The 27621-nt window shown below is 35.8% G+C and overlaps 1 protein-coding gene across 3 annotated transcripts in view; it reads left to right on the top strand.

Moving 5' to 3' along the window:
- NUP188 (nucleoporin 188) overlaps positions 1-27621 on the top strand; it is a 90545-nt gene that overhangs the window by 2240 nt on the left and 60684 nt on the right. For all 3 annotated transcript variants that reach the window (XR_005219113.1, XM_037851224.1, XM_037851223.1), the window contains exons 2-11: positions 2219-2273; positions 3271-3344; positions 8852-8936; positions 9451-9531; positions 9985-10029; positions 10745-10837; positions 10975-11094; positions 20059-20270; positions 21036-21150; positions 26822-27022. Coding sequence is in view for 2 of the 3 variants with exons in the window: in XM_037851224.1 (XP_037707152.1) it covers positions 2219-2273; positions 3271-3344; positions 8852-8936; positions 9451-9531; positions 9985-10029; positions 10745-10837; positions 10975-11094; positions 20059-20270; positions 21036-21150; positions 26822-27022 (1081 nt within the window). In the remaining variant the exon portion in view is untranslated. The remainder of the gene's footprint in view (positions 1-2218; positions 2274-3270; positions 3345-8851; positions 8937-9450; positions 9532-9984; positions 10030-10744; positions 10838-10974; positions 11095-20058; positions 20271-21035; positions 21151-26821; positions 27023-27621) is intronic.

Raw genomic sequence — 27621 nt, 5'->3', positions numbered from 1 at the left:
TAAATTTCTGTGCTTTAGTTTCTTTTCCAAATATTTAGTGAATATTATGCAAATAAATGAGAGACACTGCAACAACATATTTAGTTTCTTGAAAATACAGGTAGACGCTCCTGAAGCTTTGGATTAGACCTTATGGTTCTAAGTTCCGGCCGTATCTGTTATATCTTTTGAGAATCACCTGCTCAAACCTTCAGGTAACAATTTGAGGTGACACCTTTTGTTGATCACTAGATCAGTCTCTTGTGATTTCTCTCTTCTCTGACTCTTTTCTGTTCTGTATGGCTGTGTTTCTTTCTAGACTAATTGTTAGTATCATGCCCTTTAGTACCATCTTCCTTTTGCTGATTGTGTAATGTGTGTTTAATATCCTTTGTCATACCCAACACTAAGCTTATAAGCATTATGAAGGTCTTAGATTTGTGCCCCCATCTATTACCAAAACCTTTTCATCACCCCAAACAGACTCTATCCATTAAGCATTAACTCTCCATCCTCAAACCCCAGCCCCGCCCCAGGTACCTGGTAATCTCCTTTCTGTCTCTATGAATTTGTATGTTCTGCCTCTAAAATTTTTGCCATTAATTTTGAAGTTTTATTAGCCACATTATTAGGTATGAAGGTCATGTAATAGGTGTCTAATTAGTTTTTGTGCAAACCCAGAAACTATCCTTGTAGGTAAAAATGTATTTAATTTTAAATAGAACCCTCCTTCTCCTTTATTTTTTGTTAATTCGTATTTATTAAATAAATATATTAGATGATAATTATTCCCTTTGTAAAAGGCATTCTTTCAAAATTTTACTGTAAATTTCTTTAAATAGTGAGCTTGCCTCTGTGTTTTTAATTATTTAGGACTTCATTTACTTACACCTTTTTACCTATACATTACCAGAGTAAAGGGGCATTTGTTTCATTAACTAGATATAAACTAATTATTTTTGAACAGTGAATACTATCTTGTTATCGGAGTAATGATTAGTGATTCCAGGGTGCAATTGTGAGAGTTAGTGGCTATTGATTCAATGGAATTGAAGTGGTTTTCTTAAAATCTTTAACCCATAAGAAAGAGGTTTATAGTTTTTAGGTATGTTTAAACCTTCTTTGATAGGAAATTCTGAAAGATAATTTTTAAATAGAGCTACTACTTTGTATCACAATCTTAATAGGGAAAACATTTTTCAATTTATCATCACATTGTTTTAACTGAATGTTTCGTATATTCACTAGGATCTTTTCAGCTTCTTTTTTGTAGTGGGCTTTCTAAGCAGTGTTAATTATTTCAGTTGACTATTCTAGGTGCTGATTTAGAATCTCACAAAATATAATCCCAATCCTTTTTATAATTCTTGAGAGAATTTCTCAATGGTTACATTTAAAAATTTAATTCTAGACTTAAAATAAAAAATACTTCCTGAAATTCCAAAGGCATGGGTGAGGTAAGGGACTGGGGTAAGTGCATGGTAGAGGATATATTTGAAGAGTTCACTGGGGCAGGGACTATATCTCGTGTTTTTTATCTCACATGTCTAGTACTGCATGTGGTACCTCCTAGGAGTTCTTTGTTAATAAATGAATGAACACTAGTACTATTCATGATGACTGCTAGACTTGATTGAGAAAGTGACTTAGTTTATGCATTTAGAAAATTTTCTTGGGGTAATGGGGATCCTGAAATATACATGGTCCTTTTCTAGATTCTTCTTGCTTATTAGCAACTATATTGTAATGAGAATGGAGGAGACAAATATTAAATTGGGATGTCTTCTTAGCATGGAAGACTTTAATTCCTTAATTATTTATTGTAATTCATTAGTTTTAAGAAACACATTTTTTCATATTTTTAATACCTCTGAAATCAGGATGTGTCTTATAATGATGATTTATTATAGTTTAATGGGTGCATTTTTTTGGTAGTAACGTGTAAACAGTGATTGTCTTGTGATTAATATCTTCTTAGATGGAATGAAATGTGGTGGCCATCCTCATTTTTAACATAGTACCTGCTTGATTTAGGTTAAAATCTTATGCTTTACTTTTCTTTGTTTTGAGCATCAAATTTCTAAGAATGATGTAACAGGGTTACTTTCCAAAATTTTAATAAATTGCTTTGTACATTAAGTTTTTTGCTTTTAGATAGTAGACAAAATAACTTTGAGGCAGCTTAATCAAGTTTGATAATTTAAAAAAGGAAAATTACTTTTTTGCTTTCTTTTCTCAGGAGCAGCAGAGAACTGTGGACAATTCTGCTTGGAAGATCAGCTCTGCGAGAACTGGTAAGTGCTGTTCTTGAGTGAATTCATATGGTTCCAGGTGTAGCGTATGTTACAAAAAATCCTGCCTTGTCTTTAAAGGAGGAGAAAGTATACACTTTTTTTTTCTTTTTTTAATATTCCCAAATCTTTAAAAACATTCTGCATTCCCTACTTCTCTCTGCTGAAATTGAATGTGTTTTGTAGCTTAACTCCTGAAGTTTTTGGGATCTTTATTTTTCATTGTACCTCATTGATTGTCTTTCTGAAAAGATACCATTGCTGCTTGATTGGCTGCTGAGGATGGGGGTACATATACCATTCTGTTACCTCAGGCTAAGAAAGATATTCTCAGGCCTTTTCTCTGACACATACTCTACTTACCTGTCCTTCCATTTCCATTTAGGCTGGCTGGCCAGCTAGCTCCTTTAGGTAATAGAGCTTTGGTTTCTAAGACACTTCCAAGTATATAATCAATAAAGGACAGTTCTTCGTGTTGATTATCAGGTGTTCTGACCCTTTGAAGGCGAATTGTTATGATGCCATTAAATTATTACTGTTATTGTTATTATTATAATTAACATAATGAATGTTATACCTCTTTTAGAGCCTTAACGTTTTTCAATATGCCTTGATCTGACAATTCTATTTCTAGAATGTATCTTAAGAGAAATTCCTAAAAATATTTTGTGCACTAAATTATTTACCCCAGCATTATTTTATATTAAGAATGACAGTCAGCTTAAGTGTTTAACATTAAGAGGAATGATAAATAAATTGTGATCTAGCCACTTGATAAAATATTATGCAACCCTAGAAAGTGTGTTTATCAAGGTTTCCATAATAATAAGGTTAAATCGTTATGTTACAACGTTAAGCAAAGAAAAAGCAGGCTACAGAATTGTATATTCAAAATGATTTCAACTGTGGGGAAAAATGAATATTAAAAAGACTCAGAGGAATATGTAATCCCCAACATGATCCTATATTGCATCTATATAATTCCCTTGTTTTCTTCCAGAATCAGATTGAGGCAGAACTGAACAAACATTGGCAGCGGCTATTAGAGGGGCTTTCTTACTACAAACCTCCCAGGTATGGCTATTTCATGTGTTTGGTTAGAGTAATTACTCTGAGGAAGCTGGCATAATTGAAACCACCTTCATTTAGATATTTATGAGATTACTGGGATATGTAGATCAGAGAGAGTACAGTTTGGTTATCAGTGGAAAAGAGTAGGGCACATTTTTCTGTCTATTGAAAGAAAGGAAAATTCCTTCTAGAAATACAGTACTGTAGAATCCGATTATATAATCTTAGTGTCTGGAGATGAGGATTTATTAAATATTTAACTAATATTTCTAATATTTATTTAGGGTCCACCATCATTGTGTGAGCACTGTGAGCATTAAGTTCTGGGTTATAGCACTTACGTAATGTTTACTATGTACCAGGTATTATTCTAAGCATTTGATTTGTAAGTCACTTTATCCTCATGGTAACCGTTTGAGATCGGTACCATTTTTATTCTTTGGGTGAATTTGTAGATTTTTAATTGGGCAGTGGAAAACAAACTATAAAATAGTTAAAAAAAAGAAAATACAGCTTATAGAACTAGCCTCATTGTTTTTTTTAAATTCAATTTTATTGAGATATATTCACATACCATACAGTCATCCAAAGTATACAGTCAATTGCTCACAGTACCATCATTGAATTGTGCATTCATCACCACAATTTTTGAACATTTTCATTATTCCAAAAACAATAAAAATAAAAGTGATAGAGAACACCCAAAACATCCCATCCCCCATGCTTCCTATTATTCATTTAATTTTTGTCCCCATTTTTCTACTCATCTGTCCATACACTGTATAAAGGGAGTGTGAGCCACAAGGTTTTTACAATCATATGGGCACACCGTGTAAGCTACATGGTTATACGGTTGTCTTTAAGAATCAAGGCTACTGGGTTGCTGTTCAACAGTTTCAGGTATTTCCTTCTAGCTATTCCAGTACACTAAAAGCTAAAAAGGGATATCTATATAACGCATAAGAATAACCTCCAGAATGACCTCTCAACTCCATTTGAAATCTGTCAGCCACTGAAACTTTTTTTGTTTCTTTTCCCCCTTTGGTCAAGAAGAGACTCACTGATTTTAATCCAAGTCTAGATCTCATTCTGTTACCCATCACAGTTTCCAAACCACCCTCATTTTCCCTTCTACTTCTGAACAGCTATTGAACTTATTGCATCTTCGCCTTCCATCTTTTGAAGAACTTTTTTTCCCTTGTTGATTAACCCTTCCCCCATAATTATTTTCAAGTAAGGCCCAGATACCATATTATTTTATCTGTAAATACTTCTCTATGTATCTAAGTTTATGGACTTTAGAAAGGAGGATAATCACAATATTAATATGTTTAAGTTCTCTTATCATCTTATCATTGTTTTCATTTTACACGTAAGGAAACTGAGGCATAAAGAGGTTAAGTAACTTGCCCAATGTCACACAGCTAGAAAGTGGTAGAACTACGATTTGAACCTGGCAGTGTTGCTCCAGTGTCTGTCTTCTTTTTTTAATAGTTTTTTCAAGTTTTTATTTTGGTAACATATGTGCAACCTGAAATCCAACGCCTACCACCCTATTTTTCCTATTGTTGACATTTTGCATTAGTGTGGTACTTTTGTTAAAATCGAAGAAACAGTATTCTTATATTTTTATTATTATTTGTAGTCCATAGTTTATATTCAGGTTCACTGTGTTGAATTCTATGTTTTTTTAAAAATTTTTCTTCTGATGACATATGCAACCTAAAATTTCCTGTTTTAACCACTTTCAAATATACAGATCATTGGTGTTAAATCCACCCCTATCTATTATCAAAACTATTCCACTACCCCAAAGAGAAACTCTGTTCCCGTTAAGCATGAACCAATCATTCCTCACCCTCACCCCAGCCCGTTTTCCTGTATTCTAATTTCTGATTTTATTTACATATTTCTTACAATTTACATATTGTAACTATTTCATATCAGTGAGATCATATATTTTTCTCCTTGTGTCTGGCCTATTTCACTCAATAAGTTGTCAGGGGTATTCCAGGTTGTAGCATGTATCAGAACCACATTCCTTTTTATGACTGAATAATATTCCATTGTATGAATACTACATTTTGTTTTATCCATTCATCTGTTGATGGACACTAGGGTTGCTTCCACCTTTTGGCAGTTGTAAATAAATGCCCTGATGAACATTGGCATGCAAATATCTGTCTGAGTCCCTGCTATCATTTTTTTCGGTATATACCTAAAGTGGGATTGCTGGATCATATAATAATTCCATACTTAACTTTCTGAGGAACCACCTAACTTGTCCACAGCAGCTGCACCATTTTCTATTCCTGTCAAAAACATGTGGGTGTTCCTACTCCCCATCTTCTCCAACACTTGTTATTTTCCATTTTTTTAATAGTAGCTGTTCTAGTGGATGTGAGATGGTATCTCATTGTGGTTCTGATTTGCATTTCCCTAATGGCTAATGTTCTTGAACATCTTTTAATGTGCTTTTTGGCCATTTGTATATCTTCTTTCGAGAAATGTCTATTCAGGTCTTTTCCCCACTTATTAATTGGGTCAAGTGTCTTTGTTGTTGAGCTGTAGAAATCTTTATATATTCTGACTGTTAAACTCTTGTCCTGAAGACATTCCCCTATGTTTTTTTTAGGAATTATATAGTTTTGTTTGTTTTATTTAGATCTTTGATTAATTTCGAGTTGATTTTTTTTTTTTTTTACCAACCAGTGAAGATTATTCTCATCAAATTATTAATAGATCACACGTACACCTTCTCTCTTATGTGTTCCTTTTCTTTGTTTCTTTCTGTATTTCTCTTTTTAAAAAATTTTATTTTAGTAACATATTTATAACCTAAAATTTCCCCTTTTAACCACATTCAGATTTTTTATTTGTTGGTGTTAATTACATTCACAATGTTGTGCTACCATCACCATCATGCATTTCCCAAATTTTTCCATCACCCCAAACAGAAACTCCTCATTTCCTACCCCGACCCCAGCCTCTGGTAACCTGTCTTCTAGTTTCTGACTTGAATTTGCTTATTCTAATTATTTCATATCAGTGACATCATACAATATTTGTCTTTTTTGTGTCTGGCTTGTTTCACTCTACATGATGTCTTTAAGGTTCATCCGTGTTATCACATGTCAGAACTTCATTCATTTTTATTGCTGAATAATATTCCGTTGTATGTATATACCACATTTTGCTTATCCATTGACCTGCTGATTGACATTTGGGTTTCTTCCATCTTTTGGCAATTATGAATAATGTCACTAGGAACATCGGTGTGCACATACCTGTCCAGATCCCTGCTTTCGATTCTTTATTGAGTATATACCTAGAAGTGAGATTGCTGGGTCTTATGGTAATTCTATACTTAACTTTTTGAGGAGCCACCAAACTGATGTTTTCCACATCGGCTGTGCCATTTTACATTTCCACCAGCAATGAATGAGTGTTCCTATTTCTCCACATCCTCTCCAACACTTGTTATTTTTCGTTTTTTTAATAGTAGCCATTCCAGTTGGTGTGAAATGGTTGTCTCATTTTGGTTTTGATTTGCATTTCCCTAACGACTAATAATGTGCTTTTTGGCTGTTTGTAAAACTATTTTGGAGAAATGTCTGAGTCTTTTGCCCATTTTTTGATTTGTTTGCTTGTTTGTCTTTTTGTTGTTGAGTTGTTGGATTTCTTTAAAAATGCTAGGTGTTAAACCCTTATCAGATATGTGGTATCCAAATAATTTTCTCCCATTCTGTAGGTTTTCTCTTTTCTTTCATGATGAAGTCCTTTGATGCACAAAAGTTTTTAATTTTGATGAGGTCCCGTTTATCTATTTTTTCCTTTGTTGCTTGTTCTTTTGGTGTAAAGTCTAAGAAACCATTGTCTAATACAAGGTCCTGAATATGCTTCCCTGCATTTTCTTCTAGGAGTTTTATAGTCCTGGTTCTTATATTTAGGACTTTGATATATTTTAAGTTCATTCTCTTATATGGAGTGAGATAGGGGTCCCCGTCATTCTTTTGCATATGACTGTCCAGTTTTCCCAGTGCCATTGGTTGAAGACAGTGTTCTTTCCCAATTGAGTAGACCTGGCATCCTTTGCAAAAATCAGTTGGTGAACAACACTAACAATAAACCCTATTGTGAATGACGGACTATAGTTAATAGTACAATTATAAAAATGTTCTTTCATGAATCATAACAAATGTACTGCACTAATGCAAAGTATTAATAATAGGGTGGAATATGGGAACTCTGTGTTTTATGCATGATTTCTCTGTAAACCAACAACTTGTCTAATTAAAAAAAAAAATCACCTGGCCATAGATGGGAGGGTCTATTCCTGAACTCTCAGTTTGATTCTGTTGATCTAGGTGTCTGTCCTTGTGCCAGTACCATGCTGTTTTCACCACTGTAGCTTTGTAATAAATTTTAAAACCAGGAAATGTGAGTCCCCCCACTTCATTTTTCTTTTTAAAGATGGGTTTGGCTATTTGGGGCCCCCCACCCATCTAGTAAAGCTTGATGATTGGCTTTTCCATTTCTGCAGAGAAAGCTGTTGGAATTTTGATTGGGATTGCATTGAATCTATACATTGCTTTGATTAGGATTGATGTCTTAAGACTATTTCGTCTTCCAGTTGATGATCACAGAATGCCCTTTTGTTTGTTTAGGTCTTCCTTGATTTCTTTTAGTCTCCTGTTGTTTTTAGGTTGCATTTTCTTGATTTGTTGCTTGCCCAGTTACTGCAACCCTTTAACTGTCTGGATATCTGAGGAAGATGGCTCTGCCTGTTTTGCTGGTTGTTCAAAGATTCTGTGAGGGAACAGAATACTGGAGCATTTTATGCCACTGTCTTGGTTGATGGAACACTTTCTTTTATTTTTTAGCACTTCCTTACTTCCTGGTACTACAAGATACTCCAGGCTCATCTTGTATGTTCCGTGCCCTAGCTCTAGAATCAGCCATTACTCCAAGGAGTCCTGGTATTTTTTTTTATTGGAGAATGGTATTTAGAAACCCAGATATGGGTGCTGGGTGTGCTTGCTGCTTCTGGTTTTCATAGCTTCTAGACCCTTCTAGTGGACAGACCTAGATATATGTACGTATACTAACATACCTAGTTGTAAATTTCAGCTCAACTTTTTATTAGCTGTGATATTTTTGGTAAATTATTTAAACTTTCTGACTATTGGTAATTCCATTTGCACAATGGGGATAACGATGTTTACCTTTCCGAGTAGTTGTAAGGATCAAAAATAAATGTAATGTGATGTATCTACAAATAGTAGATATTGTTGTAACAATGATTTGCAACAGGCATATTCTATATTTATTTCTTTGACATAACCAGTTCTATGTTAAAAAGTCTGTAGAGATTTATTTGTGTATGTGTATATTTCATAGGCACTTAAAGGGCAGAAAAAGGTCTATTGTAAAAATATCTGTTTATATTTTTATTGTAAATCCTTAGAAGGTCATTGAGAAGAGAAAGTGATTCATTGTTCTTTTTACAGTCCAAGTTCAGCTGAAAAAGTGAAAGCTAATAAAGATGTAGCTTCAACACTGAAGGAACTGGGTTTAAGACTCAGCAAGTTTTTGGTGAGTAAAAATTAGCATTGGCTGTGCTTTAGGGATATGCGCAGTTTCATTGTTAGTGATTGTTAGTGAAAATTCAGTTTATGTAAATTTGGGGGATTAACTTGAGCATTTGTATTTCAAAAATATCTAAGCTGTAACTTTTCTTGCTAAAAATCACAAATCAGAGTTGTTTTGTGACCCATTTACTACTATAGCATTTTCTTCAGCATAAGTTGACTAGTTTATATTTAAATATGTGGATGTTTCCTTTTATTTGGAGGCCCAGATCATGCCTTCTGCTATATTCAGTGCTTGGTAAATAAAAACAGTTGTTTCTGGCATTACTATGTAAATATCATGTCAGTTACTGACTCCTTTTTTCTCAATATTTGTTTTAAAACTGTTTTGTTATAGGAAGTCTTTTCAAAGGATTTTTGTTTATTCAAGTCCTGTGTTCATTCCAGAGGACAAATCTTTAGAATGCTTTGCATTCCATGCATTGTTGCTGAGTTGAGGTGGCTGTTCTGTGTTTCAGGGTCTTGATGAAGAACAGAGTGTACAGTTACTCCAGTGTTACCTTCAGGAGGATTACAGGGGTACTCGGGACTCACTAAAGGTTTGTGATTATGGCCAACTCCTTCCTAGTCCTTTATCCTTTCCTTGTTGGTTTTGCATAATTTAGGGTTTTGGTACCAGTTCTTTGCAGCAGTGGTAGGTGATCAGAACGGGTTTAAAAAAAACATACTTCAATCTGACGTCTGTCCTCCGACTTGGAGGAGTAGAAAGGTCCAAGATTGACAAGTTAATTGTAGAATTTTAGGACATCAGAGCTGAAAAGGATGTGAAAGAACGTTTAGTCTGCCCAGCCCTTTATTTTACATATAAGGAAACTGAGGCTAGAGGAGGGAGAGGAATTTGAGCACGTTTGGATATACTTAGATAAAAAGTGTTTCCAGAAGCAAATGGAAAATTATAATGTTGAGGGGTGAGGGAAAGATGTGCACCTATTTTCTTTGTTAGCTGAGTTTTGCCTATAATATGGCTTCTTGTTTGCTCTCTTTTCCTTTAGACAGTTCTGCAAGATGAGAGGCAGAGCCAGGCCTTGATCCTGAAGGTCAGTAATAGTCACCATTTCTATTCTTTGATGTCAGATTGGGTGACAGTTTCTTGACCTTGTTCTGTCTCAGAGTTGCTGGCCTTTGACTTCTATGTTGGGTAAGCACTGAGGTCCTTCTGTTCACTGGACCAGGCTGAGAAGTTCTCCAAAGGAGATCCTTTAGCCATTGGTGGTAAAAACTGGTTGATGAGTATTTTTTCTCTAGATCTAAATTCCACAGGGTCAATTTGTATTTCTTTGTTCCTCTATTCCAGTAAACTTCTGACAAGACTCTCCTTTTAAAATGGAATTTCATCATGACTTCTGAAGTAGTTTCCTAGCTGGTATTTAGTGAGAATTAAGTACATTAGTTATAAGCAGTTAGAACATGTATCAGTGGTTATTTTTATATTTATTTTCATGTATTTGACCTGTCATTTTATAGCATTGTGTGTTACTTGAGTGCTGTGACTGAGAAATGATGCTAGAAACCTTTGGAAACTTGTTTATATTATTAAATAATTCCTTTCATCTTGATGGACTTAACTTGCTATCCTTGTTTATAAAGATGTTTGGCTTTCTTTTGGCCTAACCCAACTTGTATCCATTTCTGTATGATTGCTTATATAAATCGTAACATTTCCATTCATATCTTTAAGTGATCTTTCTGTCAGTAAACTTAAAATTGAGTATCTTCTGTGCAAAGATAAGTAACTCTTTTGAGTCTTCCTAGATTGCAGATTATTATTACGAAGAAAGAGCCTGTATTCTTCGTTGTGTCTTACACCTTCTCACTTATTTCCAAGATGAAAGACATCCCTACAGGGTAAGCACATTTAGATCTCTTTGTTGTTTTTGCCTCGTGTCATTCATCCCTTTTTAATAATTTTGTATTATTTATATTCATATACATTTGAATATTTAGCTTTTCCTCAGTATGTTATTCTCTTGATTTTTTTTAAGGTTGAATATGCAGAATGTGTTGATAAATTGGAGAAAGAGCTAGTTTCAAAATATAGACAGCAGTTTGAAGAACTTTATAAAACTGAGGCACCAACATGGGAGACACATGGAAACCTCATGGTATGTGGTTATTGTTTCTTTTTTTATAACTGATATAAGAATTGTATACCCTTGCTCCTGTAGCTTCAGGTTATGTAATTTGTTCATTTAATGACTTAAAATGTTCATATATTATAATTCTTCAAAAAATTTCAATGTGTCATATAGCTCAAACATATATCACTTTGATTAATGATACTTCATTAAGTGTACTTAATCTGGGCCTTTTAGTTTGACTTTCTCTATCCAGTTTTTTTTTTTCTATTCATAGCTAAAATACTCTCATAGTAGTTAATGGAGCTCTAAACCAGAGGTTTCATCTCCTTTATTATCATTATCAAGTGTGTGACACTAGTCTGATTACTATTTTATCCTAAATCGCTAAGCCAGTGTGCATTTATAGGTTAAACCATGACCTTTTCTGTTTTGAAAATAGTATGTGCTTATTAAACCAGTTCAAGCACAGATATGGGCAACAGCTATTTAAAATTTTTAGTAGAAGAAAAAGGTCCATTTTCAATAGCAACAAAAACATCAAATCCCCAGGAATAATCTTAAGGCCACCCAAAATCTAAATGAAGAGCACATATTAAAATACTATAAAGGATATAAAAGAAGACATAACCAAAGTGAAAGACTCAGCATCATGAAATGATCAAATGGAAAGATTCAGCACCATACAAGTGTTAGTTCTTCCTATATTGATCTGTAAATGATGTGCAATCCCTGAAAAAATACAAATAAGTGTCCTGCCTTTTATTTTGGTATTAAACAACCTGATTTTAAAGTTCATATGAGACCACAGACATAGGGGACTGGTGGTTTGATGGGTTGAGCCCTCTACCATAAGTTTTACCCTTGGGAAGACGGTTGCTGCAAAGGAGAGGCTAGGCCTCCCTGTATTTGTGCCTAAGAGTCTCCTCCTGAATGCCTCTTTGTTGCTCAGATGTGGCCCTCTCTCTCTGGCTAAGCCAACTTGAAAGGTGAAATCACTGCCCTCCCCCCTACGTGGGATCAGACACCCAGGGAAGTGAATCTCCCTGGCAGCGTGGAATATGACTCCCAGGGAGGAATGTAGACCCGGCATCGTGGGATGGAGAACATCTTCTTGACCAAAAGGGGGATGTGAAAGGAAATGAAATAAGCTTCAGTGGCAGAGAGATTCCAAAACGAGCCGAGAGATCACTCTGGTGGGCACTCTTACGCACACTTTAGACAACCTTTTTTTAGGTTCTAAAGAATTGGGGTAGCTGGTGGTGGATACCTGAAACTATTAAACTACAACCCAGAACCCATGAATCTTGAAGACAGTTGTATAAAAATGTAGCTTATGAGGGGTGACAGTGGGATTGGGAATGCCATAAGGACCAAACTCCACTTTGTCTAGTTTATGGATGGATGTGTAGAAAAGTAGGGGAAGGAAACAAACAGACAAAGGTACCCAGTGTTCTTTTTTACTTCAATTGCTCTTTTTCACTCTAATTATTATTCTTGTTATTTTTGTGTGTGTGCTAATGAAGGTGTCAGGGATTGATTTAGGTGATGAATGTACAACTATGTAATGGTACTGTAAACAATCGAAAGTACAATTTGTTTTGTATGACTGCGTGGTATGTGAATATATCTCAATAAAATGATGATTAAAAAAAATAAATAAATAAAGTTCATATGAAAAAATAAGGAAAATTTGAAAAAGGAAATCAGTAGAGGGGATTAGCCTTACCAAATAGTAAAACATATTATGAAATTATAATCATTTACAGAATGACATTGGCACATGAATAAATAGACTGATGAATAGAGCATAATAGAAAGTCTTGAAATAGACCCAAATACTGACAGTAAATTAGTGTAGGATAAATTGCTGGGCAAAAGTTGGATTATTTAATAAATGATTTTGGAATTACTGGGTAGCCATCTGGAAAAAAAAATTGAGCTTCTACCAAAAAAACTAGATGGAGCAATAATTTAATTATATAAAAAAATAGTTATGAAAGTACAAGGGGAAAACATGGGAGTTTTTTGTTTTTTGTTTTGTTGGAGTAGGGAAGGTCTTTTATGGTAAAATTCAGAAGCCATAAAAGAAGTAAAAAATTGATAAATCCAGCAGTATCAAATCAAAAATTTTTTGCAAGACATGAAACCAGTGATAATACTATAAACAAAGTCAACAAACTCGTATCATAAAAGATTTATACTCTAAAGAAAGAACTCTTATAAATCAATAAATAAAAGACCAATAACCCAAATGAAAAATGTGCAAAAGCTGCAAACAGATTCATATAATATTCTTATTCAAGAATTTGGTTGGATAATGAGTACTCACTCTCATATTTTGCTGCATAAGTATATATTAGTAAACTTTTTTCCTAAACAGATATTTTATTAGCAATAACACTTGTCTATTTTTTTTTACATTTTTTATTGTGAAATATAACATTGATACAGAAAAGTGGTAACTTTCTTTTTTTTAATTCAATTTTGTTGAGATATATTCACATACCATGCAATTATACAATGCATACATTCAGTTGTTCACAGTACCATTATATAGTTGTGTGTTCATCACCAAAATTTCTGAACATTTTCATTACTACATACACAAAAATAATAGGAATAAAAATAAAAGTAAAAAAGAACAATTAAAGTAAAAAAGGTGCCTTTTTTTTTTTTTTGCCCCCATTTTTCTACTTGTCCATCCATACACTGGACAAAGGAGAGTGTGGTCCATATGGCTTTCCCAATCACATTGTTACCCCTCATAAACCAAATTTTTATACAATCATCTTCAAGATTCAAGGGTTCTGATTGTAGTTTGATAGTTTCAGGTATTTACTGCTAGCTATTCCAGTTCATTAGAACATAAAAAGAGTTATCTATATTGCGTGTAAGAGTGCCCACCAGAGTGACCACTTGGCTCCTTTTGGAATCTCTCAGCCACTAAGATTTAACAAGTAGTTAGGGAGCAAATTTCAAAGAATGTTATGGGTTACAGTTCCACCATTTCAGTTATTTCCTTCTAGCTATTCTGATACTCAAGCATCTAAGAAAACATTTATTTAAAGATTTGTAATCCTTGTTAACTCTTATCTTGTCTGTTGTTACCCCTTCCTCTCGTTTAATCATTTTGTCAATCTTCAGGGTTGTCTAGATAGTGTCCACCATAATCAGTTCATACTGAAAAGGGATGTTGACATTATGGGGAAGGAGGCTACATCTGGTTGATGTTTTTGAAGAGGCTGCGCCTCTGGGTTTTGGGACATATCTGGCATAGAAACAGTCTGGAGGATTTGAGTTTCTGAAAAAATAAACTTAGTAAAACTTTTATAGCGTCTCAGATAGGGACCTTAGTATTTTGGGTCTACTGTTGATTAGGGCTTGGCATACTGTGGCCAGTTGGAATATCTAGCTGGAACTTGGCATAAGAGTAACCTCCAGGATAACCTCTCAACTCTATTTGGAATCTCTTAGCTACTGAAACCCCATTTCATTTCTCCCCAAAAGGGGGAAACCTTTCTTTTTCCCCTTTTGGTCAAGAAGCCATTGTCAATCTCTTGATGCTAGGGCCAGGCTCATTCCAGGGAGTTGTATCCCACATTGCCAGGGAGACTCACTCCCCTAGGAGTCATGTCCCCCGTAGCAGGGAGGGTAATGAATTTCTTTGCAGAGTTGGGCTTACATAGAGAAAGGCCACATCTGAGCAACAAAAGAGGTTCTCTGGAGGGGCCTCTTAGCCATAATTATAGGTAGGCTTAGCCTCCCTTTTACAGCAATAAGTTTCACAAGAGCAAGCCTCAAGATCAAGGACTTGACTTATTAAATAGGGGGTTCCTAATTTCACATAGCATATATTCTGTCCAAGATAAACAATCAGTGTCTCACATTATCATCACTTAGCTGTACAATCACCATCACTCTGAATTTTAAACAATTATCATAACACAAAACATCCCAAAGCTCTTACCAGCCCCTAATTATTTATCCCTAGTATTAGTTTGGTGCTGGTAAGGTATTCCTATTACATATAGTTTATAATATGCAATAGGTAGTTTTTCCCATATACCACTCTGTTGTTAACTCTTTGTACCACTATCATACCTTGGAAGTAGTTCATGCAAGCACTTATTTATATTTGTAGTGCTAATCTGTGGGTTACATGCTTTTTAAACAATCCTTTTCAATCATGTTTGCCTTCAGTGCGGCACTCATACTTATAATCCCATTAACAAACCATCGTTACCCTGTCCATCCCATACCTTTAAGTTCACCATCATTAACATGTTGGTACCGTATTAGGTAATCATTCCCCCTTCACTAGCTTTTGACTATCTCTAGTTTCCCTCTATTCTATTTTTTTTTAAGCTAATTTTTTTAATGCAATAGTGTTTTTTTAATTTTATCAAAAAAGTTAAAAAAAATTCAAACAAAAGAAAATAAAGGAATAAGAAGAACAAATGACTTAAAATAGTTGTTTTGCTTCCAACATGCCCCTACCATCCCCTATATTCTACATTATAAGACACTGACTTTACATTGTTCAGGGAATTCATAATAGTGATAACATACAATATCTCTCCTTTGTGTATGACTTATTTCACTTAGCATTATGTCTTCAAGATTCATCCATGTTGTCATATGTTTCAGGACCTCCTTCCTTCTTACTGCTACATAGTATTCTGCCTATGTGTATACTACATTTTGTTTATCCACTCTTCTGTCTAAGGATACTTGGATTGTTTCCATCTCTTGGCAAATGTGAACAGTGCTGCTGTGAACATTGGTGTGCAAATATCTGTTCGTGTCACTGCTTTCAGATCTTCTGGGTTATACCAAGAAGTGGAATTGCCGGATCGTAGGGTGACTTGATACTTGGTTTTCTGAGGAACCGCCCAGACTGCCTTCCACAGCAGCCATACCATTATACATTCCCACCAACAGTGAATCAGCGTTCCAATTTCTCACGTCCTCTCCAGCAATTGTAGTTTCCTATTTGTTTAACAGCAGCCATTCTTACTGGTGTGAGATGATACCTCATTGTGGCTTTGATTTGCATTTCCCTGATAGCTAGTGAAGATTTTTCGATGTGTTTTTTAGCCATTTGTATTTCCTTTTCAGAAAAATGTCTTGTCATATCTTTTACCCATTTTATAATTGGGCTGTTTGTACTATTGTTGTTGAATTGTAGGATTTCATTATATATGCTGGATATTAGTCTCTTATCAGATAAATGGTTCCCAAATATTTTCTCCCATTGAGTTGGCTGCTTCACCTTTTTGACAAAGTCCTTTGAGGCACAGAAGCTTTTGATTTTGAGGATTTCCATTTATCTATTTTTTCTTCTGTTGCTTGTGCTTTGGGTATAAGGTCTAAGAAGCTACCTCTTATTACTAGGTCTTTTTTTTTTTTTTTTTAACAGTTTTATTTATTTAACAGTTTTTAACTCCTAAATGAATAATCAGTGTTCCTGGTATAATCACATAGTTATACATTCATCACCACAATCTATTTGAGGACATTTACATTTCTTCTGCAAAGAGGAAGAGGAGAAAAAAAGAGAAAGAAAGAAAAAAAGATGACTGAAAAAAAAAAGAAAAAGAAAATACAATAAAAAGTTCAGACACCATCAATGCTAAGAATCCGATACCCCTTGCTTATATCCTCCTCTTATAGACATTTAGCTTTGATATATTGTTGTTAGAATTAGTGGAAGCATGTTACAATGTTACTGTTAACTATAGACTCTAGTTTGCGTTGATTGTATTTTTTCCCCAATACCATCCCATTTTCAACACCTTGCAGAGTTGACATTCATTTGTTCTCCCTCATGTAAAAACATTCTTATATTTGTACATTTAATCACAGTCATTGACCACTCTAGGTTTCACTAAGTTATTACAGTCCCAGTCTTTATCTTCTGGTGTCATACATACCCCATAACCTTCCTTTCTTCAACCATACTCAGTCATCTTTGTTCAGTGTACTCAGAATATTGTGCTACCATCACACAGTATTGTCTTATCCATTTCTGGATCTATACAATGAATCCTCTTGAACATTCTTTACTCCTTCAGTATCAAATGCCCAATCTCTACCCTGTTTCTATCTCCTGATATCTTCATTTCTACACTCTTCTCCAAACCTCTCTCTCCTGCATTTTCCTGTCTCTGTAGCATCCCTTTTAGTATTTCTTCTAGAGGAGTCTCCTGTTCATGAACTCTCTCAGTGTCTGTTTGTCTGTAAGGATTTTAAACTGTCCCTCAATTTTGAAAGACAGTTTTGCCGGATATAGGATTCTTGGTTGGCAGTTTTTCTCTTTCATTATCTTGAATATATCATACCACTGCCTTCTCATCTCCATGGTTTCTGCTGAGAGATCCGCACTTAGTCTTATTGAGCTTCCCTTGTATATGATGGATTGCTTTTCTCTTGCTGCTTTCATAATTCTCTCTTTGTCTTTCGCATTTGAAAATCTGATTAGTAAGTGTCTTGGAGTAGGTTTATTTGGGCCAGTTCTGTTTTTGGGGTAAGCTGAGCTCCTTGGACTTGTAATTTTTTGTCTTTTGTAAGAGTTGGGAAATTTTCATTGATTATTTCCTCTGTTATTCTTTCTGCCCCTTTTCCCTTCTCCTTCTGGGACACCTAGAACATGTATATTTGTGCACTTCGTGTTGTCATTGAGTTCCCTAAGACCCTGATCATATTTTTCCATTCTTTTCCCTGTCTCTTCTTTTGTGTGTAGGAGTTCAGATGTCCCGTCCTCTAGTTCACGAATCCCTTCTTCTGTCTCTCCAAGTCTGCTGTTGTATGTCTCCGTTGTGTTTTTCATCTCTTCTATTGTGCCTTTCATTCCCATGAGTTCTGCCATTTGTTTTTTTAAGTTTTCAAATTCTTCCTTATGGTCACCCGGTGTTGTCTTTATTTCCCTCATCTCTTCTCACATTTTCTTTCAGCTTGTTGATTTGATTTAGATTTGTTTGAACATGTTTCATTAGTTGGTTCAACTTCTGAATCTCAGTTGAAGTGTTAGTTTGTTCCTTTGGGCCATATCTTCATGTTTACTGGTGTGGTTCGTGATTTTTTGCTGTCCAGACATCTGATTTTCTTGATTAGTTTATTCTGGAGGTTGTTTTCTCTCTTTAGCCTAGCATTTTCTTGTTAGTTTTCTTTGATCTTTGTCTTCTCTTTGTTTTTCTCACTGGTCAGTTGTAAGATTGGCTCTGCGCCTCAGTCTTCCCCCCAAAATCAGGGACCCACTGTGGCCTGCCACAGGGATGGGAGGTAGGCACTGGGCACTCCAGCAAGTTCACTGTGTGCGGTAATACAAACCTGCTGGCTTCCAGTGATGCTCTGTTTTCTGCCAGCCAGCAAGATCTGTGTTTGTTTTTGAGCCCTGTTTTAACAGTTGTGTTTTCTGTATTTCTCAGCCAAAACAGGGCTGGGTTTCCATACAGCATGAGTAGACCAGCTCCTGTGATCCTGAGAAGGAGTCTGGAGCATCTTTTTAAAAGTATTTCAATTCCCTTGCACTTTCCGCCCTGTCAAGCACATGGCACTGTTCAGTAACTTAATTGTGCTCAGAGGCTTCTATGCCTCTGATAACAGGCTTTGCCTACACAGGTGAGCTGAAACTGCGGGATTCCTATGACCTCACTTTGCCAGCCAAAATCTGGCTTGACATAGAGCTCCACCTGTGGCAATGTACTCCCTCAGCTGACCTAGTACTCCAGTTGTCCCCAAGACAAGGAAACGGCCACTGGTTGCTGCTTCCCTGAAGGGTGGCAGAAGGGCTTTCAGATCCAGGGCTGGAAACACAATCTCTGTCCACATTTTCTCAGTCTCTTTGTCCCTCACTGACCTTGGCCTTGAAATGTCCTCCCCTGTCCCCCGAGTGGGGATATGTCTCACTGTTAGGAGACTTTTTATAGACTGTGCCTTGTGAGAGGGGTCTTGTCTGCTGATTCTGTGCCTTTCCCACACTGAGATCAAGTGAGGGGGAGGAGAGAGGACCTGCTGGTCCAGGATGGAAGATTCCTCCCTGATATTTTTTCTTTTTCTTCAATTAGGCATCTGCAGGGTCCTTCTGCAGTCTATATCCTCTTCCAGAGTTTCAAACAATTCAGAATTTTCCTTTTTTTCATTGAATCTCTGGAGAGAAGTGACAGTAGCTATCTATGTCACCATATGATGTCACCCCCATATTCTATATAACTTCAGTCTCTTAAAATTTATTATCCCATGGTTTATGTCCCGACATATAATCTATCTTAGTGAATGTATCATGTACAGTTGAAAAGAATGTGTATTTGGCAGTAGTTGGATATAGTGTTCTATAAATATCAGTCAGGTCAAGTTTGTTCAGATATTTTATGTCTTTGCTATTTTTCTGTAAAGTTCTCAATTGTATAGCATAGATTTTAAAAGCAAAAGATTGATAATAATCTAAATGCCTATCTTTGAGGGCTGGTTAAAAGAAGTTATGGCATTGTCATCCAATGAGATACTATGCAGCATTAAAAATAATGAGGGGAGTGGTTGAATAATCTATGGCGTATTTATGCCATAGATTACTATGCACCTATTAACAGGTATAAAAAATAAGATAATTCTTTGTATACTGTTACAGGAAATTATCTTTAAAATGTAAAGTTACATGAAAAAATCAAGGTGCAGAATAGTTTTTGTGATACATTATTTGGTTTAGAAATAGAAAGGGAAAGAAAGAGGAGGTTGGCAGGAAGGAGGGAAGAAAGGAAGATATATGTCATATTGCTGGAAGGAGAGACAAAAAATAGTGATTGCCTATGAGAAAGTTTCTATGACTTGAGTATAGGAATTGTAATGAGGGAGATACATCCTTTTCTTACACTTATTGAATTTTCTATCGTGTGCATGTATTGCCTAATGAAAATAATTTTTAAAAATTTTATTATGTTTTTTTAATCTCATTTTATTTCTCTCCCATTTTTTTCTTTATTGGTTATGCAGACTGAGCGCCAGGTGTCTCGCTGGTTTGTTCAGTGCCTTCGGGAACAGTCCATGCTGCTGGAAATTATTTTCCTTTATTATGCCTACTTTGAGATGACACCTAGTGACCTACTTGTCTTAACCAAGATGTTTAAAGAGCAAGGATTTGGCAGCAGGCAGACCAACAGACATCTTGTGGATGAGACCATGGATCCTTTTGTGGATCGGATTGGGTAAGTCTGAAGGAATTGAAGGTCATAGAACTTATACAATTTTTACAACATTGATGCTGTAATGGTCCTGTGAGTGGGTGAGGCGGAAGGTGTACTTTTCACTTAACGAGTGGGGAAGTACGTGGGTGTACTGCCACATTCCAGGTTATACAGGTCATAGAGGCTTTGATTGAGAGGGATATTCAAAATAAGTACTATGTTATGTTCTTTTACTTACTGTCTTCATTTAAGGGATTCATCCGTTAATTCAACAAAAATTTGTTGCACCTGTTGTAGTTCAGGCATTGTTGAAATGCCAAAGACACAGTGATGAGCCTGGCAGACATGTTCCCTGCCCTCTTTGAGGTCATAGTCTGTGGACTTTGAATTTTTTATTTTTTTCTTTAATTAATGGAAATTGATATATCCGCTTTTGGGGGCCTGTTCCCTGTGTGAACAGAGGAACACACTTGAGAGATGAGACAGTTTACAGGGGTCAGTTGTAATTGGTGGCTGTAGAAACCTTCCCAATAGAACTGTGCCATCCAGTATGCTAGGACTAGCCACACGTAACTACTAAGCACTTCTAATTTGTCTGGTCTGACTTGAGATGTGCTGGAATTATGAAATACATACTGGATTTTGAAGACTTAGTATGAGAAAATAATGTAAAATATATCAACAGTTGTTTTGTTATTGAAGTGTCTGAATGTCTCTCCTTATTCTCAGTGAGGTTCAGAGTAGCATATAGACACTATGATACTATGATACTGTTTTTCTTTCCAGCTACTTCAGTGCCCTTATTTTGGTGGAAGGTATGGATATTGAGTCTTTGCATAAGTGTGCTTTGGATGACAGAAGAGAACTGCACCAGTTTGCTCAGAACGGGCTTATTTGTCAGGTGATGTTGGAATAGCCTCTGTGCCTTTTGGGATGGTTTGTAGTTATTAGTATGTTTTATTTTTAAAAGTTTTCATTATGGTAACATATTTACAACATAACATTTCCCATTTTAACTACTTATAAGTATGCAGTTCACTTACATTCACAACATTGTGCTACTGTCACCGTCATCCACTACCAAAACTTTTCCATTATCCGAAATAAAAACTATATACATTAAGCATTACTTCCCATTTCCCCTCCCTCATCTCTGCCACTGGTAACCTATAATCTATGTTCTGTCTCTCAATTTGCATAAACTGGTTATTTCATTTGAGAGATCGTACAATATTTGTCCTTTTATGTCTGACTTCACTCACCATGATGTCTTCAAGGTTCATCCATGTGGTTGCATATATTAGAATTTCAGTTTTATGGCTGAATAATATTCCATTGTTTATATATGTCACAATTTGTTTTTCCATTCATCTGTTTATGGGCACTTGGTTTGCCTCCATCTTTTGGCAATTGTAAATAATGCTGTAATGAACATTGGTGTGCAGAATACCTGTTCAAGTCCCTGCTTTCAATGGTAATTCTACGTTTAACTTTCTGAGGAACCACCAAACTGTTTTCCATACTGGCTGCACCATCTTACACCATTTCAGACTAGTTTCCAAATATTTTCTCTCATTCTGTAGATTTCTTGTTCACTTTCTTTTTAAGTCCATTTTATCTATTTTTGCTTTTTGCTTGTGCTTTCTTTGTAAAATCTAAAAATCCATTGCTTATTACAAAGTCCTGAAGATATTCTCCTATGTTTTCTTCTAGGATTATTATAGTTTTGTTTCTTTTCTTTGTTTATTTAAGAATTTTTGTTCAGATGAAATGGTGTTAATCTTCAGTTTGGTTAATCAACTATGGCAATGTATTTTCTTTAAAATTTTTTTTTTTATCAGCGCAGTTGTAGGTTTATGGAAACATCATGCAGAAAGTACACATTTCCTATATACTGCCCTCTCACATACCCAGTTGTCCCTATTAGTAACATTTTACATTAGTGTGGTATCTTTGATATAGTTCATGAAACAGTATTAAAATTATCCTATTAATTTTAGTGCACTGTTTACATTAGGGTTCACTCATTGTGTTTTACAGTTCTGTGGGTTTTTTTGTGTGTGCGTGGGGTAACTTACATAAAACCTAAAATTTCCCTGTTTTTCCCTTTTTGAATATACAAGTCAGTGGTGTTAATAACATATGCAAGGTTGTGTCTCCATCCCCATCATCCACTGTCAAAACTTTTCCATCACCCCAGAGACTCCATACCAATTAAACATTTACTACCCATTCTCCTCCCTGCACCTTGTTCTAGTTTTTGACTTTTTGTATGCATTTTCTGCTTATTTCATATATGTGGGATCATAAGGTATTTATTCTTTTGTCTTAGGTCTAGTTCATTTATCATATTTTTCAAGTTCTCTGTTTTCTTATTGCTCCTCTGTCCAGATGTTCTATCTTTTAATGAGAGTGGTATATTGAAGTCTCCAACTATTATTGTACAGACATGTATTACTCCTTTCAGTTTTGCCAGTGTTTGCCTCGTATTTTGGGGCACCCTGGTTTAGTTGCATAAATATTTATGATTGTTATTTCTTCTTGGTGGATTGCCTCTTTAATATAATGTCCTTCTTTGATAATTTTTGCATTTAAAGTCTGTTTTGTCTGATATTAGTATAGCTACCCCAGTTCTTTTTTGGTTACTTTTTGCATGGAGTACCCTTTTCCAGCCTTTCACTTTCAACCATTTGTATCCTCTAAGTTGAATCTCTTATAGACGGCATGTAGATGGATCATATTTCTTTAAGTATTTGTTCTTTTGTGTCAGCCTTGTCTCACTCAACATGATATCTTCAAGGTTCATCTAGGTTGTAGCATAATAATTTTCCATTGTATTTTATACCATATTTTGTTTATCCATTCATCTGTTGTTGGACACTTGGGTTGCTTCCACCTTTTGACAATTGTGAATAATGCTGCTATGAACATTTGTATGCAAATATCTGTTCAACTCCCTGGTTTCAGTTCTTTTGGGTGTATACCTAGAAGTGGATTGCCAGGTCATATGGTAATTCTATACTTAACTTTCTGAGGCATCACCCAACTGTTTTCTACAGTGGTTGCACTATTTTTCTTTCCCACTAACAGTGTACAAGTGTTCCTACTTCTCTGCATGCATCCTTTCCAACCTTTTTTTTTTTTTTTTTTTTTTAAATAATAGCCATTTTGGTGGGTGTGACGTGGTAGCTCATTGTGGTTTTGATTTGCATTTCCCTGACGGTTAATGACACTGAGCATCTTTTCATCTGCTTATTGACCATCTGTATATCTTCTTTGGAGAAATGTCTGTTCAAGTGTTTTTCCCAGTTTTTAACTTACTCACGTGTCTTTATATATTTTAGATATTAAACCCTTATTAAGTGTATGATTTCCAAATTTTTTTTCTCCCATTCTGAAGGTTGATTTTTTTTACCTTCTTGATAAAGACCTTTGATGCAGAAAATTTTTAAATTTTGATGTAGTCCCATTTATCTACTTTTTCTTTTATTGTACGTGCTTTTTGTGTAAAGTCTGAGAAACCACTGCCTGACACAAGGTCCTGAAGATGTTTCCCTGTGTTTTCTATCAGGAGTTTTATAGTTTTAGTTCTTACATTTAGGTCTTTGATCCATTTTGCATTAATTTTTGATATCATGTGAGGTGGGTCCACCTTCATTCTTTTGCATATGGCTATCTGGTTCTCCCAGTACCATTTGTTGAAGAGATTGTTCTTTCCCCACTTAGTGAACTTGGCACCTTCGTCAAAGATCAGTTGGACAAAGGTGAGAGGGTTTAATTCTGAACTCAGTTTGATTCCATTGATCGTATGTCTGTCCTGGTGATAGTACCACACTGTTTTGGTTACTTAGCTTTGTAATAAGTGTTCTACAACTTTGTTCTTTTTCAACATGGTTTTGGTCAAAATGACTGGCTGTTTGGGGCTCTTATCTTTCTGCATGAATTTGATGATTGGCTTTTTCATTTCTGTAAGGCAGGCTGTTGGCATTTGGACTGGGATTTTGTTGATTCTGTCCCTTGCTTTGGGTAGAATTGACATCTTAATATTTAGTCTTCCTATCCATGAAGAAGGAATATGTTTCTGTTTATTTAGGTCTTTGATTTCTTTCAGTGATGTTTTGTTGTTTTCCATGTATAGGATCTTTACCTCCCTGGTTAAATTTATTCCTAGGTATTTGATTCTTTTAGTTGCTTTTTTTTTTTAATTGTTCCTTGCTGGTATGTAGAAAACCATTGATTTTGTTATTTTTTTTAAATTCAGTTTTATTGAAATATATTCACATACCATACAATCATCCATGGTATACAATCAACTGTTCACAGTACGATCGTATAGTTATGCATTCATCACCACAATCTATTTCTGAACATTTTCCTTACATCAGAAAGAATCAGGATAAGAATAAAAAATAAAAGTAAAAAAAGAACACCCAAACCCTCCCCCCGTCCCACCCTATTTGTCATTTAGATAAAGGGAGTGTGATCCACAAGGTTTTCACAATCACACTGTCACCCCTTGTAATCTACGTTATTATATAATCGTCTTCAGGAGTCCAGACTACTGGGTTGGAGTTTGGTAGTTTCAGGTATTTACTTCTAGCTATTCCAATCCATTAAAACCTAAGAGTTGTTATCTATATAGTGCATAAGAATGTCCACCAGAGTGACCGCTCAACTCCATTTGAAATCTCTCGCCACTGAAACTATTTCGTCTCATTTTGCATCCCCCATTTGGTCAAGGAAAACCATCGATTTTTGCAAGTTAATCTTGTACCCTGTCACTTTGCTGAATTTGTTTATTAGCTCTATTTGCTTTCTTGTAGATTCTTCATGACTTTCTATTTATAGGATCATCATTAGCAAACAGGAAAAGTTTTACTTCTTCCTTTCTAATTTGGATGCATTTTTTTTCTTTCTCTGATTGCTCTAGCTAGAACTTCCAGTGCAATGTTAAACAGTGGTGACAGTGGGCATCCTTGTGTTATTCCTGATTTAGGGGGAAAGCTTTAAATCTTCCACTGTTGCGTATGATGTTAACTGTGGGTTTTTTATATATGGCCTTTGTCATGTTGAGGAAGTTGCCTTCTATTATAGTTTTCTGAATTTTTTAATCAAGAAGGGGTGTTGGGTTTTGTCAGATGCCTTTTCTGTGTCATCTGAAATCATGTGGTTTTTTCCTTTCATTTTCTTCATGTGGTATATTACATTGATTTTCTGATATTGAACCAACCTTGCATACCAGGGATAAATCCCGCTTGGTTGTGAAATATAATCCTTTTAATGTGTTGTGGATTCAGTTTGTTAAGGAGTTTTGCATCTTTCTTTATGAGGGATATTGGTCTGTAATTATCTTTTCTTGTGATATCTTTATCTGGCTTTAGAATTAGGGTGATGCTGGCCTCATAGCATGAGTTAGAAAGTGTTCCCTTCCCTTTGGTTTTGTTGGAAGAATTTGAGCAAGATTGTAGAATTCCTGAGACTAGTAACCCTAGAATCCCTGAGACCTGTAACCCATGTCACCTGAACATCTATGGGGAGCCTTCCTCCCAGCCTGGCCTTTGTATGTAATGTATTTATTGTATGTATTTGTCAATATAGTGGAAGCCTTGGGGGCATGGGGGTAGGGCTGCTTTTAGCCAGGCCTGCTTTCCCTCACAAGCCCTTTCTCACTGTAGCAAAATAAGCCCCGCTTCCACCTGCTCTCAGGCCTTCCACATAGCCCCCATACCCTGGCTGCTTGGATCAAGGTAGTTTGGGTGTTGGGGTTAGGTGCAAATGAAGAATCACGACTTACCTCACTCCGTTATAAACCATTATTTGAGTTTTTTCAATTGTGTGTGATTACTTTATCCATCTTTTTTTGAGAAACTTCCTTTTCTCATTTGTTACGTTTTTCCCCTTGCCATATCTTGATCTGGGAATAGCAGAGGTGTCCCCTAGCCCCATATAACATTGAGCACCTGTTTGCCTTTTGCATCAGGGGCGTCTGCTTCTGGTATAGTCATGTCCCAGAGAGTTGCCTTCCTCTGGCTGACCATTTGAAAAATAATCTGATCTTGAACTGGGGCTCAGATGCTCAGCCAATCACCTCCCCTTTAAAAATAAAGAACATGTCTCCAAGCAAAGGCTCCTCTCTTCCAGTTGTCCTGAACCAGGTAGGCAACTATTTCAGGCAAACTCCACCTAATAAAGTTCTGAGCGCAAAAAAACACAAAAAAACAATATAAAACAAAATAAAATGAAAGTGAGTGATGTCACTCACAGAGATGGTGAAAGGACAAAAGATTCCCAAGGACAGAACAGAACCTTGGGTATTATCAGTATTTATAGGGCCTGTGAAAGAAGAGGAAAGGGGAAGAACATTATTACGGGATGATTAGGAAGATAGAAAACGAGTAATCAAGGGGTTTATTAGTGAGGTGGCTGGGGGTTTTAGAAGAGTAAATTATCAGAACGGGAGAGACAGGCCTCTAGGGCTGAATGAAAGGCTTGTTGAGCATGATGAAGAATTCTGTTGAGAAGTCTTGACCCTTTCTATTCAATGACACAGTTGGTGTTTTCTCTCTCATTAGGATATGGACCGTTTGATGTTGACCTTTGGGGACATTCCGCATCATGCCCCGGTGCTTTTGGCATGGGCTCTTCTCCGTCACACCCTGAGTCCAGAAGAAACAAGCAGTATTGTCCGGAAGATAGGAGGCACGGCCATCCAGCTCAACGTATTTCAGTATTTGACCCGGCTGCTCCGGTCCCTTGCCAGTGGGGGAAATGATGTGAGTCAAACTATTGGTGTTTGAACATGAGAATGGGCAAAGAGGGGATTCATTAATGTGCCATGGTAATAGTGATGATAATTCTAATAGTGATTTGGTTAATGATAATTTAGTCACCAGCCTTTATGGAGCATTTTCTATGACCAGGCACTATGCTCAGCTCTTTTTATACATTATCTTATTTAATCCTTATAGCACTTCTTTATGTTAGGGACTATCATTCCTCTTTTACAGATTAGGAAATTGAGACTCAGGCAGATGTAACTTGTCCAAAGAAACAGTAACAGCCAGTAAGTGGTGGATATGGTTTGAGCCTGTTTTGTCTGACTTTTAACCAGTATGCATATACCTAGAAGAAGATACCTTTGACCATTTTGATTGAAGAAGTCTTTTTTGGTGGCTTATTTATTCAACTATACCAGCATGAATTAGAAATTCTCATGAATCTTGAGTTGGGGCTTAATTTGAAAGGCATGGTTTAGTCAGCCTGTTTCGATGTGCTGAAGTCAAACCTCAACCAGCAGACTCACTTACTGACCCTGATTGGTTTATCTTGTTGGCAATTCAGGCATCTATGTTGTTCACATCACACACAGACT

Source organism: Choloepus didactylus, chromosome 10 (genome assembly GCF_015220235.1).
Source record: "Choloepus didactylus isolate mChoDid1 chromosome 10, mChoDid1.pri, whole genome shotgun sequence".
NCBI lineage: Eukaryota > Metazoa > Chordata > Mammalia > Pilosa > Megalonychidae > Choloepus > Choloepus didactylus.
This window is presented reverse-complemented; position numbering and strand designations above follow the sequence as displayed.